Source organism: Zingiber officinale, chromosome 4A (assembly GCF_018446385.1).
Source record: "Zingiber officinale cultivar Zhangliang chromosome 4A, Zo_v1.1, whole genome shotgun sequence".
Classification (NCBI taxonomy): domain Eukaryota; kingdom Viridiplantae; phylum Streptophyta; class Magnoliopsida; order Zingiberales; family Zingiberaceae; genus Zingiber; species Zingiber officinale.
In genome coordinates, this window is record NC_055992.1 from 125,301,467 (window position 1) to 125,317,740 (window position 16,274).

A 16,274-nucleotide genomic window follows, 5' to 3' on the forward strand; every position below is an offset into this window, starting at 1 on the left:
TGGGGGTAATTCCACATTGAGAAATAAATGTGTAATTAATAGGAATAACCAACTCAATATACACCAGTAACAGATCAAATGGACAAACTACAATTACACTCGAGAATAAAATGGAATGATATGATATTATATATTAGTTAATGATTCATTCATGAAAATGGTGCACAGAATTTACAGATATCTAAGAGACGACTGCTCCACGTAGATTGACAAACCACTGTATATTGAAATGAACTTACCAAGAAACCAATAGCTTGTTTTGTGTGCTTCAGTTCATCCGAGGATGATCCAACAAGCTACAATTAAGAAAACCCAAAATATTAGACGTATATACAGAGTCTACCAGCTAAAGAATATAAATATATAGTAATTACCTCTGGTTTTAATTTATTACACCACAATTCCATTTCATCCAAACCAGATTTCACATACTCTCCGTTGCTAAAGGAGCAACATTCTCGGCGCAAGAGAAGACTATAACAACATATAGTAGCATACTCCAATCAAATGGCATGTAAATAAATTTGAAATTCAATATTCAGAGAGAGAGAGAGAGAGAGAGTCACCTATTAAAAAGTTGAATATTAATGAAGAAGAAGACTTGAACAAAGAACTTCTGAATAAGAATCTCGGGTACCTAAAATACAACATACAAACAAAGGTAACCTAATTGCCAGAATAAACATTTGTTCCTAATTTATACACAACAAAACAATCCTTACATAGTTCCCTTGCAACACTGCCAGGAGATTATCAAGATTGTCGATGATGCTTTGCCACGGGCTGTTCTGAGCATTACTTCCAAATGAACGCCCTCTCAGCATACTTTTTGCTCTTACTGTCCTAGTTACCTTCAGTTTCAAAAATTTTTATCAATAAAGTAAATAAATGTGCGCTTAAGGTCTTAAGACACCATCAAACATGTTTATAACTTGGAATGTGATTAATGGTAATATGTCCCTGTAGCATTTATTAGAGCCAAGAATATCATCTAAAAGAAGCTATTCTGAGATACAAGTTGGTATATATATTCTCCGATTATAGCAACACCAGCCACACCAGTCTGATGAAGTTAGTGTCTGGCTGGTATTTAAACCTTTCTCCAAACATAAAGCATATTGCACCAAACACTGATTTAACCTGTATGTACTGTAGGACATGATATATGTAATAGTATCTGAGTAATGAAAGAGCATAAAGAACGAGTGGAACACTTACAGGCATTATAGATAAGCAGTCAGAGAATTTATGTAAAACTAAATTGCAGAGGCAAGTAGAATATGAGATAATAAAATATACACATTTCCTAATGATGAATGGCTATTAAATTCGTGCTTGTGGAATCATAGATGTGCACAAATTTTGCCAATGTTGATACTCATAATACTCAAAAGAAAAAATTACACTCCGGGTTAAGATTGTCAGTCTTAGAGCATGCGCCACCTAATGCAATCTGCTCATGCATGTGGTGTTAAGAGCATGAAATTGTAGATTTTGCCCATATTTAAGAACTTTAGTTTTGTGATGAACGATGACTGGCAAATTTTTAACAACCACGGAGATATGAAAATCATCTCACCTGTATACACTGTGAAATTAATGAGCTCAACTCTTTCTTTGCATTATCACGAAGGATCCCAAAAATTTTTTCAGCATAAGCTGAGAGCTGTTGCTTGAACAGCAATGCTGGGTATTTGGCCTCTACTTGGCGCACAAAAGCAAGTTCATCCACAGGAATGTTTGAAGAAGAGCGGAACCCCTGCACCACATTACACAAGAAATGAAGTCGATGAATTTTACATTTACTGAAGAATTCGTTCAGTAACTAAGAAAAATTCACAACAAATTTGCATATCAAAGAAAAGACCAGATGAATTGCATACTTGTGTCATCCGCCCAAATAATGATGTTGGTGTTGGAGGCTTCCCTCGTGGTGTAGAACTAGTTGCACCAGCAGCTTTTAGACTCTTTTGCAAGAGATATAACAAAGTAGATGAATTTGACAACCAATAAGCTAGGTGTTCGGTGCTCTGATCATCCTGCATCACACATTTAGTTGGGTTGAGTACCTTATAGTTACACAATTCTTATAAAATAAAAGAGATATAGCTGACTAGCAACATCAGATGGTACCAGAAAAGGGTGCAAAGAAAATTAACAGTTATCCGACTCGTATAAATAAAACAGATATATAGGCCACAGCATATGCTAATGGACAAAAGAGCAAAGGAATTTAACAAGTAATGCTGATACAAATTGATCAACAAAAAAAAGTGCATTTAAGTATCTGAAAATGTAAATTTGTTTCACCGTACACCCACACAAGTAAAGGATCTTGCTATTGCTGAAAAAGTAAGGGACCAATACTTAAAATTAGTCTGCTAAATAACTTAATAAAAAGAACAAGTACCAGACATCTAATTGAGTTCTGATCTCTGTCCAACAAATAGTTAGAAAGCAAAATATATGATTCAATAAATAAATATATATTAATTGATAGAACTAATGAAATAGGCTTCTGACTATAGGCTGGATGAATTAAATTTATGCCCTTAACTGACCAAAGTGATCATCCTTTCCAGACCCTATTCTATGTTTTTTTTTCTCTCAAATTGCATGGTCAAAAATTTCCCAAATTTCCAGAAAATTGTACCCTGAGATGATTCAACATACTGTATATCTTTTGCTCAAAGAACTTAATGTCAAAGTTGATCATTCAACTACAAATAATTTGTCCGAGCATAAGTAATTAAAAGCATACTTTGGCTCTTTAAAATTCTTTTAAATATCACCAGAAGAACATATTCCATCCACGGGACAAATCAATTACAGTGCGATAAGTTTAATGATCTTCTGTATTGCACATATGTGGCAAGAATAAGTGACTATTCAACCATGGTCTACAAAAAGTCAATCACAAGAAGAATTGGTTTTACCTACATAAAGTTCTAACTGCTCAATTAAAGGGCACAAAGTTTAGTATAAAGAATAAATACAGAAATTGTATATATAAAAAAGAAAACTAATATAGTGTGAAAGGAGCATATTCACCATTTACCAACAACAATATGTTTATGCCACATTTCATTCAAGGCTCTGTGGGTTTTTAGAATACCAGAATAATTCAACAGTACGTGCAATATAAGTTGGTCCCAACCAGATTATGGACCGACTTATTGCAATCAGTATTGAATAGCCAACTAATATCAGACCAACTGAAGTTCCTTTATTTTGGTCAGTCCGTGCTGAAAATTGATTCTGGGTCAATTAAATTCTACTAAAGAAATCTAACCAACATCAGCTGAGATGTCTACTGTGCACTGGGAAAATAGAAAGGAAATTAACAAAAAAGATAAAATAAAAGCTTAGATTACAAAGACAACTCAGAGGTTCTTTCGCAAAGCAAATTTGAGTTTCACCAGCACCAAATTAGGTTGTGCCTACCATACTGGGATAATTTGTTGTCAATTTGTTCTGAAGATTCTAACCAAATCAGATTTTTAGAAATATTTTCATAGTTATGTATTTCATTTACTTTAAACTAAAAACAGTATGATCAGGTTTTCAAATATTGACAACCCAATACTTGTCAGGCCAGGCTGTTCAAGTTTTTTGGACATCCCAACGTGTGTTTCATTTTCAAAAGGAAGAACAGGTCAACTAGCAACAACAATTATAGTTGTAGTTGGAACTAAATAAACAGAGATCTATGTAGTATACAAGAACCTCAATTGCACAGCCAATCATCTGAATAAGACGGTCAAAAACACTTGTTTTCTCTGCTTCAAATAATTTCCAGTGAAGAAGAGATTTGTATATAGTCACTGCAGCTGCTGGCTTTCCTTCATCAAAACCAATGTTTTGAACCACGCATTTGATCAGCATGTCAACATTCTCCTGAGAGTAAAACACAGTAGGTGAATCACCTATCAAAGAATAGGAATAACATAAATTAAACCTTGATAAGAAACATTCATTACCTGCGGCCTGTCAACATAAGATTTCCTCAACCTGGAATCAGTCTTGGCAATGTGTTTAATAGGAGGAGGAGCGTTTGGTAGGTCCTGCAAAAATAATGCAGGAGTAACACAATTCAACTCATGGAAGAAGTCAAAAGAGAAATTGACACCGGCGTCTGTTGCAGACCTTATGATCCATAAATTGGTGCGGAAGGTTGTCCATACTCTGCAAGTAATGACGACATGCAAGTGAAAATGAAAGGAGAAAAAAATTTGCAAAGATATGGTGGAGATATTATAGAGGGCAGAAGTACTTGTTTCGATGGGGTAGAGGGTGTGTTTTTGACTGATGCAAGGATTAAGGCTTGCTGTCGCAGTACTTGATTCTCAGATTCCATATTGGACAACTTTTCTTGAAGACTGCAGTAGGAACATACAAACTTAATCCATTGTGGAATAGAAAAGGTGTCTAAGAATCAAGGTACAACTCTGGACTCAAGTTCAAACCTTTTTAGTTCTACACTTCTACCTTGATTCTTAAATTCAAATCATAATGTCAAGCTAAAGACAAAAAATGACAATAACTATATAAACCTTTGCATTGATGTTTTCAGATCAATTAATTTTGCTTCTGACTCATCAATCTTCGATTCTGTCTCAAGAATTTTCTTTAGCCTCTCCTCACTTAGGGCACTTGTTTCCTCAAACTTTTGCTCTGTTTCTTGAATTTTTGTTTCAAGAGAACTCACCAAAGCCTGAAATTCATACCAAACATTATGCAAGCAAAAAAGAAAACTAAACAAAGCATAGCATATCAACACTTGGCCCCAATACCCACAAGATGTTATTCTCAATTGAAACAAAGAGGTCATGGAAGGCATACAATACACTCATGTAGAAAATAAGAAATAGAGTAAAATGAGGCAAACTTATTCTAACTATGTTTTGCACTAAATCAAGTATGCCTAACCAACCTGATGCTTGATCAATATGTACTTGCTGCCAAGTCCAATTTGAATATTTAGTATGTGTTTGCTTCCTAAAACATTTTCCAGTTCTCTCTTTCCGATTTTCCTTTTCTAGAAAAGAGTTTGGAAATTGAAAAGAAAACAAGTCTGACAAATTTTATTTTTTTTTGCAAAATGATCGCAACAAGTAAAATCTTACTTCTCATTAGTCCAAAATGGGTTGCCTAGATTTACTTTCAAAACTAACCTGGAAACACAGATAAATCTAATTAATTATCATTATCATTCAAAAACTCAAAACAACAGGTAAGGATGACCCAATTTTGAACCACCAGTTCCCTGAAGTGACACTATGATACCCTTTGGCACAATAGACAAAAGATTGTCTGTGCCAAACAATATTGAATGCCACTAATTTAAGTTTTGACCATGTCACCCAACCCAGTACAAGAATTCAAATCATGCTTCAACTTTGTACATTTTGATAATTTACTGGGATGTCACTTAACACAATACAAGAATTCAAATCATGCTTTATCGTTGTTTCTTTCCTATCAATAATTTGCTAGAAGAATCATTTGAAAATGTACATTTGGAGCATCAAATTATCAAAAATTCACTGGAGTTCTAACACCCTCACCCTGTTTTCATAGATTTAGTCTGCAATTATCAAAATGTACAAAGTTAAAGCATGGTTTGAATTCTTGTATTGGGTTGGGTGTCATGGTCAAAACTTAAATGAGTAGAAATAAGACAAATTCACTAGTAGAAATTCCAAATGATTCTTCCCTATCAATAACTTGCTGCTTCAAGTCTATGAAAACAGGGTGAGGGTGTCAGAACTCTAGTGAATTTTTACTAGAAGAATCATTTGGGGGATACTTGCAGATTAAGTGTCCTATTCTGGAATTTCCTTGATTCTTCTTGTGCTCTGCTGCTTATGCAGTTGGAGCTAATGTTAATAATCGCATTTCACTTATGCTTTTAGATCAAGTAAGAACTTTGTTAGTAGATATTCCTCCTGGTTTGAGCGTCCTACCAGTGTGAAGACTTCTCGTGTGAGGGTTTTTCCAGTGCAACGACTGCTTACTCATATGAGAGTTCCACCAATGCCACGAGACGACTTCTCCTCTTCGCTTGAATCCTCCTCACAGGAGGGTTTCCCGAACCAGGGTTCTGCTTCCTTCCCTTCTCCTCCTCCTTGATGCCTCCGGCACAATGTGTTGGTATGTTCAACACAACACCCCAACATTGTCTTGTTCGGGCCAACAATTGAACCCCACAAATAAGGGAGTTTAGTCTTACTTTAGCTGGAAGTAGAGTCTCAAGCTATGAATTTGAAGAGAGTGATGCCTTTTGATGAACTACAAGAGATCTTGACAAGCTATGATTCATGTGGTCCAAGCCAATACTTAACAAAATGACCTCATCACTACCTCTACTCATTTTCCACTTATTTCAAATTCTTTTAGCCAACCCAACCCAACATAACAATTGTTATTCATCTTTCCTCATCCTCAGTCTCAACAATTGTTCCACCCATCAAACACTACCTGGGTAATAAAGTGTTGATGCAACACCAATATTAAATCATTGAACCATACAAGAATTTGGTGACAAGATTTGATGAGGCAAATGAATAACTATCTCACAAATAAAGCATAAACACATACATCGATTACACAGAGGAAATTTCATTAATCAAAGATTGAATATTACATAGACATGACATCACTTTTATAAACTCAATATCAACTAACTAGAAAAGAAATACCCCTGAATCAAACATCTATCATACTAAAAGATACCTATTAAACTTTAACCAAATTTAAATTATTCCCTAAAATTTAATAATTATTAAACTTCAACAGATAAATTAGGACAATTACCAAAATGTATTAAAATTAAAAAAAACCTAATTACAATGAATTTTCAGTTAAAAAACTATTTCATTATTTACCAAGCTTAGTAATCACCACTACGCTGCTGAAGGAAAGAAGTGGCTGTTTGACCCAATCAATCTCCCCCTCCACAAGACTTTGCCATTTCTACATCTTTCCTCAATCCTCCTTTATGTTAATATAAGTGTGCAAATATAACTCTTTGTTTCAGTTGTAGATAATACCTTTTATTTGTTCCAAGCATACCAAGAAGATATTATTACGTAATAGAAATATAGATGGTAGAATTATGTGACTACAAAAATTATTTATCCAAGTTTGTGTATACCCAAATTGGTGTCAGTAATAGGTATATACAGCCAGTCATGGCTGGTCTCAAGCCTGGATAAAGGAGGGTTGACAAATGTTCAATGAATGAATTTATTAAATTATTGTACTAATGCTAGGTTGTTCCCCAAAAGGAACGTGTTACAGGTCCAACTATAACGTCTCGGCAAAGACCGCTACATCTCCAAAACTCGGGTGTAGTGCTAAATATGTAAGAGTTCGCGTTATAGGGTCCGACTGTAACGTATCGGTAAAGACCGCTACATCTCCATGATAACTTGGGTGTAGTGTTAAATGGGTAAGAGTTTTCACACCATAGGTTGACAAATATAATAGGAAAACTAATAGAGAAAATAGATAGGCAAGAAAGCAAAAATGATACAAAACTCAAGTTTTAGGTTATAGTGCACAGAAAAGAGTAAAGTAAAAAATGGAGTGGATATTGTTGTAGTAGTTAATTAAAGATTGAAGTTGTAGTTAGAAAATGGGATAGAATTATAGCCCTTAAGATAATAGTGGCGAAAAAACTATGAACATAATTAGCGTATATGCATCGTAAGTAAGATTAGATGAAGCTACCAAATTAAAGTTTTGGAACGACTTAGATGAAGTATTACAAAACATTCCGCCAAATAAAATGATTTTAATAGGAAATGATCTAAATGGGTATGTCAAAGTGAAAATGAGGGATATGAGAGGGTACATGGAGCTATGGGTTTGGAATGAGAAATGAAGAAGGGAAACCTATATGAGATTTTGCAATAGCATATGGCCTTATATTAGTTAATACATTTTTTAAGAAAAGAGAATAATACTTAATCACATTCAAAAGTAGAAATAATAAATCGCAAATTGGCTTTCTTATAGTTAGGAAGAAGGATGGAAAAATTTGTAAAGATTGCAAGTCATCCCTGGAGAAAGCTTAAATACCCAACACAAAGCTTAAATACCCAGGTTAGTAGTTTTGGATATACACCTCAAGCATAGTGTTAATAGAAAGAAAATATATACGACTCCTAAAATTAAATGGTGAAAGTTAAAAGATGGGAAGCAAAATATATTTAAGGAGGAGATAAAAGTATAAACATTAGGTTGAATATACGGTGACTCTAATACGACATGAGATAAGATGGTATCAAAGTTGAAAATAATAGCTAAGTGTGTACTCGGTGAGTCAAAGGGACATGCACCACTAAGTAAAGAATCTTGGTGGTGGAATAAGAAAGTACAAGAGAAAGTGAAGGGAAAACGAATAGCTTCTATAGAATTATATATTTGTAAGAACAAGGAAAACTTTAAAATATATACAATAGCTAAAAAAGTAGTGAATGAAGTAAAAAATGAAACTTTTGAATGATTATATCAAAAATTGGATACAAAAGAAGGGGAAAGAGATATATATAGAATATCTAAAGGGAGAGAAAGGAAGACAAAAGATCTTATTTAAATAAAATATATTAAAGATAAATGTAATAGGATACTGGTAAACGATGGAGAAATAAAAGAGCGGTTAAAGAGATATTTTCATCAACTTTTTTATAAAGGTTTAGGTGACCAACTTAACTTACGTAATTTAAATAGGTCAAATAAATATAGAAATTTATATTTTTATCGTAGAATTCAAACTTAAGAAGTAGAACAAGCTTTAAATGGGATGCACAATGGAAAAGTTGTTGGATCAAATGATATTTCGATGGCGGTATGGAAGTGCTTAGGGAAACAAAGCATTGAATGGATTACAAAATTATTTAACATAATATTGAAAATGAAAAGAATGTCTGATCAATTGAGAGTAAGTACTCTAGTTCTCTTATATAAGAATAAGGGAGACGTACAAAATTATACAAACTATAGGGGTATTAAATTAATGAGTCATAGCATCAAACTTTGGGAAAAAGTAATAGAAAAAAGATTAAAGAAAAAGACCATGGTGACCGAAAATCAATTTGTGTTTATGCTTGGAAGGTTGATGATGTGCGTAGATCTTATGATCATTTATACATGTTTTGACGCACATTCACTTACTTTATTCACGTATATTCTATGCATGTTCACCTCTCTCAGCATATATTCAGCATAAATACTCTTTTGTTCGGAGATATGCTCTTTGTTTGGTTTTGTATTGACAAGGACAACTTTCGGATAAAAAAAAACAGCGATTGTCGACGCACCGGAACGAGGTAGAGAACACGACCGTACAACCTTGCACGGTCGTGTGGCCAAACAGAGGAAGAACAGTGCACGACCGTGCAACTCTTGCACAGTCGTGCGGCCAACCAGAGATAGATCCGTGCATGGCCGTGTAAACCTGCACAACCGTGCCCCCACGACCGCAGCCAAGCAATGCACGGTCGTGCAATCCTACACGGTCGTGTCCCAGGAGCAGTGCCCCAAACCCACACGGTCGTGCCAATTGGCACGGCCGTGCAGCACGGCCAGAGACAAAAGAAGGCACGGTCGTGCCAATTGGCATGGCCGTGCACGACCAGTGCAGAAGGAAGACACGACCGTGCAAATCTAGCACAGTCGTGCCACTCAACCCGAAGGGAGGTAGTTGGCCGTGCGGATCTCGCACGACCGTGGCACGGGCCGTGTGGCGCCCGTGCCCTAGCTTATAAAAGGGTCAAGAACCCTATTCTTGGGGACATCTTTGGTTCGGGACTTTGTCCCTCTCCGGGGGAAACCCTAGAGCTTCATCCACCGCCATCCCTTGACGTTCCGTCCATCTCCAGAGCAAGGAGGCATCTCCAAGACATCGGAAACCTCGGCAAGCATCTCTTCTTCCCCTTCTTCTCACATTAAGGGTTGTAAGTATGCTTTACTTTATGTTTTGAGGTTGTTCTTCCCTCGCAATGGAGTAGACCTCTTCTAGGATTAGGGAGTATTTGCAATATGATGGAGATGTAGAACTATGTAGATTCGCCATATTTCTATTCAATGATTTGTTAATGCCTTGTTCATGATGAATTGTGTGTGTGACATATTTATATTCCTTTGCACGCTTTGTTGATTGATGTGGAGGATTGTTAATCACGCAAAGGGGATGCCCTAGAGCGTATTGACAAGGTGTCCTAGTGACAGGGGTAACCCTTTCCAGACGTCTAGGACGTTCCCTTCAAAAGAGAAACAATCCCTTAGGAATTGCTGCTCTTGTAGAAAGAGTGTTCTAGATCGTATACCCGAGAGGCCCTAGTGATAAGGAAAACCTGTTCACGGACGTCTAGGACATTCTCTTGAAAGGAGAGGCAATTTCTCCATAAGGAAGTAGGAAACCGTACCAAATCTTTACCTTTATCCTTATTGTTATCTACTAGACATGTATTCCTGTGATCTACCAAGACGCTCTCGTGACAGGGGTTAACCGTTACAAGATTTCACAGGAATCGTCTCTATACGATACTTAGGGATATTGACCAATTTAACTTCCTGCAAGAGCATGGACATAGAGGGTAGAAACTAAGCAATCTATGTAATATCTCCTAGTATTATAATGAAACCGAAATCCTAGAATCCATCTCCCAAAGCTCATTCCCTCCAAGATCAATTCTCTCTCTCCTCTCTCTTCGTCTCAACCCTCTTTCCCTCTCTTTAATCACACTCGTTAGTTCGTAAGCGTCAAAGCCAACTTTCGACCGTGTAGATTGTTAAACCCCGTGGTTGTTTTGATGTGATCAATCAAGTTGGTTAGGTCCTGTTTTGTGTTTGATCCCTGTGTCTGAGTGTGCATGAGCTTAGGGGCGCAGGAAGTCGAGCGGAAGACGCAGCTAGCGAAAAGGACGACACGGGAAGGGAGTCAACCGGCTCGGTGCGCCCGAAGGACGAGAGAGCTGCGGAAGAGTACACCGGTGGGCGAGAAAAACGTGTGCGATGTTCTAGGGACGTTAAGCCAAGTCGGAAGACTGCTCGAGGAGAAGGCCGGAAACTGGGTTCGGGTGAGCCCTATTTCGGTTGGCCGAAATCACCCAAAAGAACGGAACTTCGAAAGTTGAAGCAAAGAAGAAAACGAGCTGGAAAGGCAGCTCAAGGCGCCTTCATCATGGCTTGAAGGCGCCTTCAAGGCTTGATGAAGGCGCCTTCATCCCGGTCAAAATGTCCGTTGTCGACCGGATAGAGTTTTATCCGTTCACTCGACCTGAGGCGCCTTGGACCTCAGTTGGAGGCGTCTTAGACCTACGGGATAGACTTTCCAGGGACTATAAAAGGACCCCTGGACCTAGGAATTAATCATCAATTGTTCAATCAACTCTATAGTCATTCCTAGCAATAGTTCTGAGCTGTTAGAGTGTAAAAGACTTCTCCGCCTTCAGTAAAGGAGACTTTTTCTAGTGCGTTTTTCATCGCCCTGGATTAACAACCTTCTTGGTTGTAACCAGGTTAATTGCTGAGTCTTTGTTTTATTTCTGTTTCTTTATTTCAGTTATTTTATTATTGTTATTGCATTTTTGAGTTGAAAGCACGAGCAGGGTATAGTTTTTATTTTTCAGGCAATTCACCCCCCTCTTGCCGGCCTCCGCTGCACCTACAATAACTTACTTTGTGACATCTCTAGCGCTTAATCAACAGTCTCCATGGTTCGACAATCTTATATATTACTGACGACGCATCCGTGCACTTGCGGTTCGTAACAAGTTTTTATTGGCACGACCGTGCCTTCTTTTGTCTCTGGTCGTGCTGCATGGTCGTGCCAATTGGCACGACCATGTGGCTCTGGGCACTGCTCCTAGGACACGGTCGTGCAGGATTGCACGACCGTGCATTGCTTGGTTGCAGTCGTGGGGGCACGGTCGTGCAAGTTTGCACGACCATGCACAGATCTATCTCTGGTTGGCCGCACGGTTGTGCAAGAGTTGCACGGTCATGCACTGTTCTTCCTCTGTTTGGCCACACGGCCGTGCAAGGTTGCACGACCATGTTCTCTGCCTCGTTCCGGTGCGTCGACAATCGCTATTTTTTTTGCTCCGAAAGTTGTCCCTGTCAACACAAAACCAAACAAAGAACAGATCCCCGAACAAAAGAGTATTTATGCTGAATATATGCTGAGAGAGGTGAACATGCATAGAATATACGTGAATAAAGTAAGTGAATGTGCGTCAAAACACGTATAAATGATCATAAGATCTACGCACATAACAATAAAAATTATACATCTTCTCAGACAACTAATTAAAAAATATCAGGAGCAAAAACAAGATCTACACATGGTATTCTTTGACTTAAAAAAAAAATTATGATAGAGCCCAAAGAGAAATTATATGAAGAATTCTAGAAAAGAGAGATGTTAGCATAACATATATTGAACTAATTAAGAATATGCATGCAGATGTAACGACCAGAGTAAAGACTTCAAACGGAATAAGTGAAACATTTCCAATAAAGATAAAATTACATCAAGGATTAGCTCTATATACCTATCTTTTTACACTAATTATAGACGAACTCACTGCACACATTCAAAACACAGTACCATGGTACATGTTATTTGCAGATGATATTGTTTTGATAGATGAAATATGTGAAGGAGTAAATACTAAACTAGAATCTGGGTGGGAAACACTAGAAGGGAAAGGTTTTAGGCTTAGTAGAATAAAGATAGAATATATGGAATCTAAGTTTAGCAATATTAGACGTAATGAGACAATTGTTAAGATAGGAGATGATGAGTTACCCAAAACCGAGAGGTTTAAATATTTAGGATCATTTTTGCAAAACAATGGAGGGATTGAGAGAGATGTCTTACATAAAATATAAGTAAGATGGTTGAATGAAGAAGATCGTCGGTGTTTTATGTGCCCGTAAAGTACTTCTAAAGCTTAAAGGAAAGTTTTACAAAACTGCAGTTAGACCTGCTATATTATATGACGCTGAATGTTGGATTATGACTCGAGCAGAAAATGAGAGTCGCAGAGATGAGGATGTTAAGGTGGATGTGTGGACATACGAGGATTGATAGAATAAGAAATAAGAGCATTAGAGAGAAAATCGGCGTTGCATCTATTGAGGGAAAACTCTGAGAGATATGTTTAAGATGGTATGGATATGTACAGACGACCAATAAATGCTCCAATTAGACGATATAAAACTATGACAAACACACATATCAAACGAGAAAAACCAAAAAAAGACTTCGATAGTAACAATAAAACAAGATAAAATTTATTTAAGTATAGACGATATAATAGAAGATAAAGTTCAATGGCGTAAAGGATCCATATAGCCGACTCCACTTAGTGGGATAAAGTTTGGTTGTTTTTGTAGTAGTAGTAATAATAGTTATATATAGCAATATAAAGCAGTATCCAAAGAAATATAGGCCTACTAATAAGTATCACCAGCACAGGTGATTTTGAAATATAGGCCAGTAGCATTGTATTGGAAGTAATAAAAGTTTATTTACTCTTTGTGCTTAGACTTGTTTTGTAGCAGAGGCAAGTGAAGAATTCATAAGGGATAACTATGGGGACCAAACTCACCTTTAATTTTTCATTTTCAGCTGTGATTTTATTCGTCAAATCTGTATCAATAACTTGGACCTCATGTACCAAAGAAGCATTTTCTGCAGTCTTCTTGGAAGCTTCTTGCTCTGCTGCAAGCATAGTTTTTGTTTCTTTAACCTGTAGTTGCATATCCTGCAAGGCTACTTGCAACTTTGTAATTTCTTGAGACCTTGCTTCCTCCAGGTCAAGCTACAAATGAAAGTAAATGGTATGAGAAGGGCCTAAACATTTGTAGTCATACTTGTTCTAAATATAAATTACATTGAAATATTCACTTTTTGTCAATAAAATATATTTAAGCCACAGACGCATAAAGTGCCAGCATGTTGTGATGAGTTATGCATGGCAGCCACAGACACCTATCTTCATACACTTTTCAAAATTTTGATAAAGAATACTGAAAATTTACACTATACTAACCCTCATTCGTTTCTCCAGCTGTAGTCTCCATGTGAGTTCTTCAACTTGCTTCTCTAACTTATTTTTAGCTTCTTGGAGTGCACCGGCTTCTTTTGCAGCCTAAAAATCAAGAAAAAAAAAATGTAAGGTGATGCTCAAAATAGGTAAATGTAAACGCACAAATGTTTTGCTCAAATAAGTGAGTTTTTCATCGGTAGTAAACTTGAATAACAGAGAACAAAGACATTTGACAGCAACATTCTAAATTTATCCATTTGACACTTACAACAATAATTTTACATTAGTTTCTCTTTATCTATTCAAATTACAAATAAGCCTTCAGTGTGCTAACTATTCAAGATAAGATATGCTGTATTGTTGTGTACTTGAAAGATGAGGCATTTCAACTATTTTACATATTCATAAATCTGCTCCTCAACGGTAAAGTTGAGGAGCCTTGGCGCAACGGTAAAGTTGTTGCCATGTGACCAAAAGGTCACGGGTTCGAATCCTAAAAACAGCCTCTTGCAAAAAGCAGGATAAGGCTGCGTACAATGGATCCTTCCCCAGGACCCCGCATGGCGGGAGCTTCGTGCACCGGGCTGCCCTTTTTTTTTTATAAATCTGCTCCTCAGTAAACTATCAGGTTGCTCTAGATTTGCAAGCAAACCTTTTTTCTTACTTGAAAATACAAGTTCTTTCTTATGGCACAATCTAATGCATAATTGTACAACAAAACTTTACGAGATAATATAGGAACATTTTAAAGTATATTTGAAGTTGAAAAAAAAATACCAATTTAAGTTTTCGTAGTTCCCTTCTAGCAACTCTTCCTCTCCAAGCACATTGCATCGTAATTGTTGCTTTCTTTAGTCTCAAATAACACAAGCACGCTAAGTGTCTGCGGAAATAACTCTGAAAAAAGGACATATGGACTTAACACAATAACTGGAAAAAGATAATTAGTGTTGAAAACTAAAGCATCCAGCACATACACATGTAATAAATACTTCTGGAAATAGGTTGATTTTATAGATGAATGAATATGCATATGCTAGGGAAGATATTCAACTAAAAAAACAATAATTATGAATATGGATAGATTCATGGAACTGAAAAGTGTCACTTCTTAACAGACCAATACAACAATATATTGTTAATTTTTGTTGACAGGTAAAAGTAAACACAATGTACTTGTACCTGAATAATTATTGCAGCTCTTGTCTGTTTCCTATAATGAAATTCTTTATGAGCAACCATCCCACGTAAACCAGATTGAATGGTAATAGATGCAAGACAGTTGTTGGTGTACATTTTCCTTGCAAGGTGCATGCGAAAATATGCCTGGATTATTGAGGCAGCAGCTTGCCTACGCATCTTTTCATAATGTCGACATGCATTGTAACCTTCAACAGAGGGTGAAATTTACTTTTAGTGCAATCATATTAATCCTTCTGGACATCAAATATGCAGAAATATACAGAGGGAACATATCCTAAACCAACTAAATTAATGCACTGTTCTTGATATTACCTCTGCATGCAGTCTGTAACAGTATAGCTGATTTTTGGAGTAAGATGAAATGTTTGCGAGCCAAATAGGATCGAACTTTCCTTTGAATTTTCTTAGCAGAGAGTCCAAGAACTTCATTCCTACGAGCATCTAATTCAGCCATCTGACCAGCACGAAGAAACACCTTTGTTTTGCCTATCTAGAAATCCATATAGTACAATTAAAATTTTGTCAGCATTAAAACATGGCAAGTCTCTGCAAGAATATGCAGCTTGACAAATGTAAAATTTCTTCCTTCTGTTTAAGTAATTGGGCACAATTTACCCACTACGGATACCAATTAGCAAAATATATAGGGAAAATCTATTTGCACACTTTTTTTTGGACAAAGACATTTTGAAAAAAGTCAAAAGCATTGACTACATCTTTCTACCATTCCTATCTACCACTAATACATGGAATATGGAACTATAATAGCCTGAATGAAAAGGAAAAAACAATGAGAAATTCTTTGAATGATATTTTTTAACAAAAATCAAAAGGGTTCTCCTAATTATCAGAATCCTTAAAAGGGCTCCTCTTTTTCAAAAAATCAAAAGGACACCCCACCATATTTCTAATACAGAAGATACTCTTATTCCAGCATATTGTTAGAGCAGCTACGACATAGGCTGCTGCTACATGTAAAAAATAAATTAATTCAACTTGGTTAAA

General features: G+C 36.5%; 1 protein-coding gene across 4 annotated transcripts in view; it reads right to left on the reverse strand.

Moving 5' to 3' along the window:
* Positions 1 to 16,274, reverse strand: part of LOC121970992 (myosin-6-like) — a 29,334-nt gene that overhangs the window by 1,610 nt on the left and 11,450 nt on the right. For 3 of the 4 annotated variants that reach the window (XM_042522039.1, XM_042522038.1, XM_042522041.1), the window contains 16 exons: positions 15,582 to 15,759; positions 15,249 to 15,454; positions 14,844 to 14,963; positions 14,070 to 14,168; positions 13,626 to 13,838; positions 4,554 to 4,714; positions 4,274 to 4,379; positions 4,147 to 4,185; positions 3,981 to 4,064; positions 3,727 to 3,897; positions 1,884 to 2,039; positions 1,580 to 1,759; positions 723 to 851; positions 567 to 637; positions 375 to 474; positions 240 to 296 (listed from right to left, as the gene is read on the reverse strand). In XM_042522039.1, coding sequence (XP_042377973.1) covers positions 240 to 296; positions 375 to 474; positions 567 to 637; positions 723 to 851; positions 1,580 to 1,759; positions 1,884 to 2,039; positions 3,727 to 3,897; positions 3,981 to 4,064; positions 4,147 to 4,185; positions 4,274 to 4,379; positions 4,554 to 4,714; positions 13,626 to 13,838; positions 14,070 to 14,168; positions 14,844 to 14,963; positions 15,249 to 15,454; positions 15,582 to 15,759 — 2,070 coding nt within the window. The remainder of the gene's footprint in view (positions 1 to 239; positions 297 to 374; positions 475 to 566; positions 638 to 722; positions 852 to 1,579; positions 1,760 to 1,883; positions 2,040 to 3,726; positions 3,898 to 3,980; positions 4,065 to 4,146; positions 4,186 to 4,273; positions 4,380 to 4,553; positions 4,715 to 13,625; positions 13,839 to 14,069; positions 14,169 to 14,843; positions 14,964 to 15,248; positions 15,455 to 15,581; positions 15,760 to 16,274) is intronic. The other variant, XM_042522040.1, reaches the window with a different exon arrangement.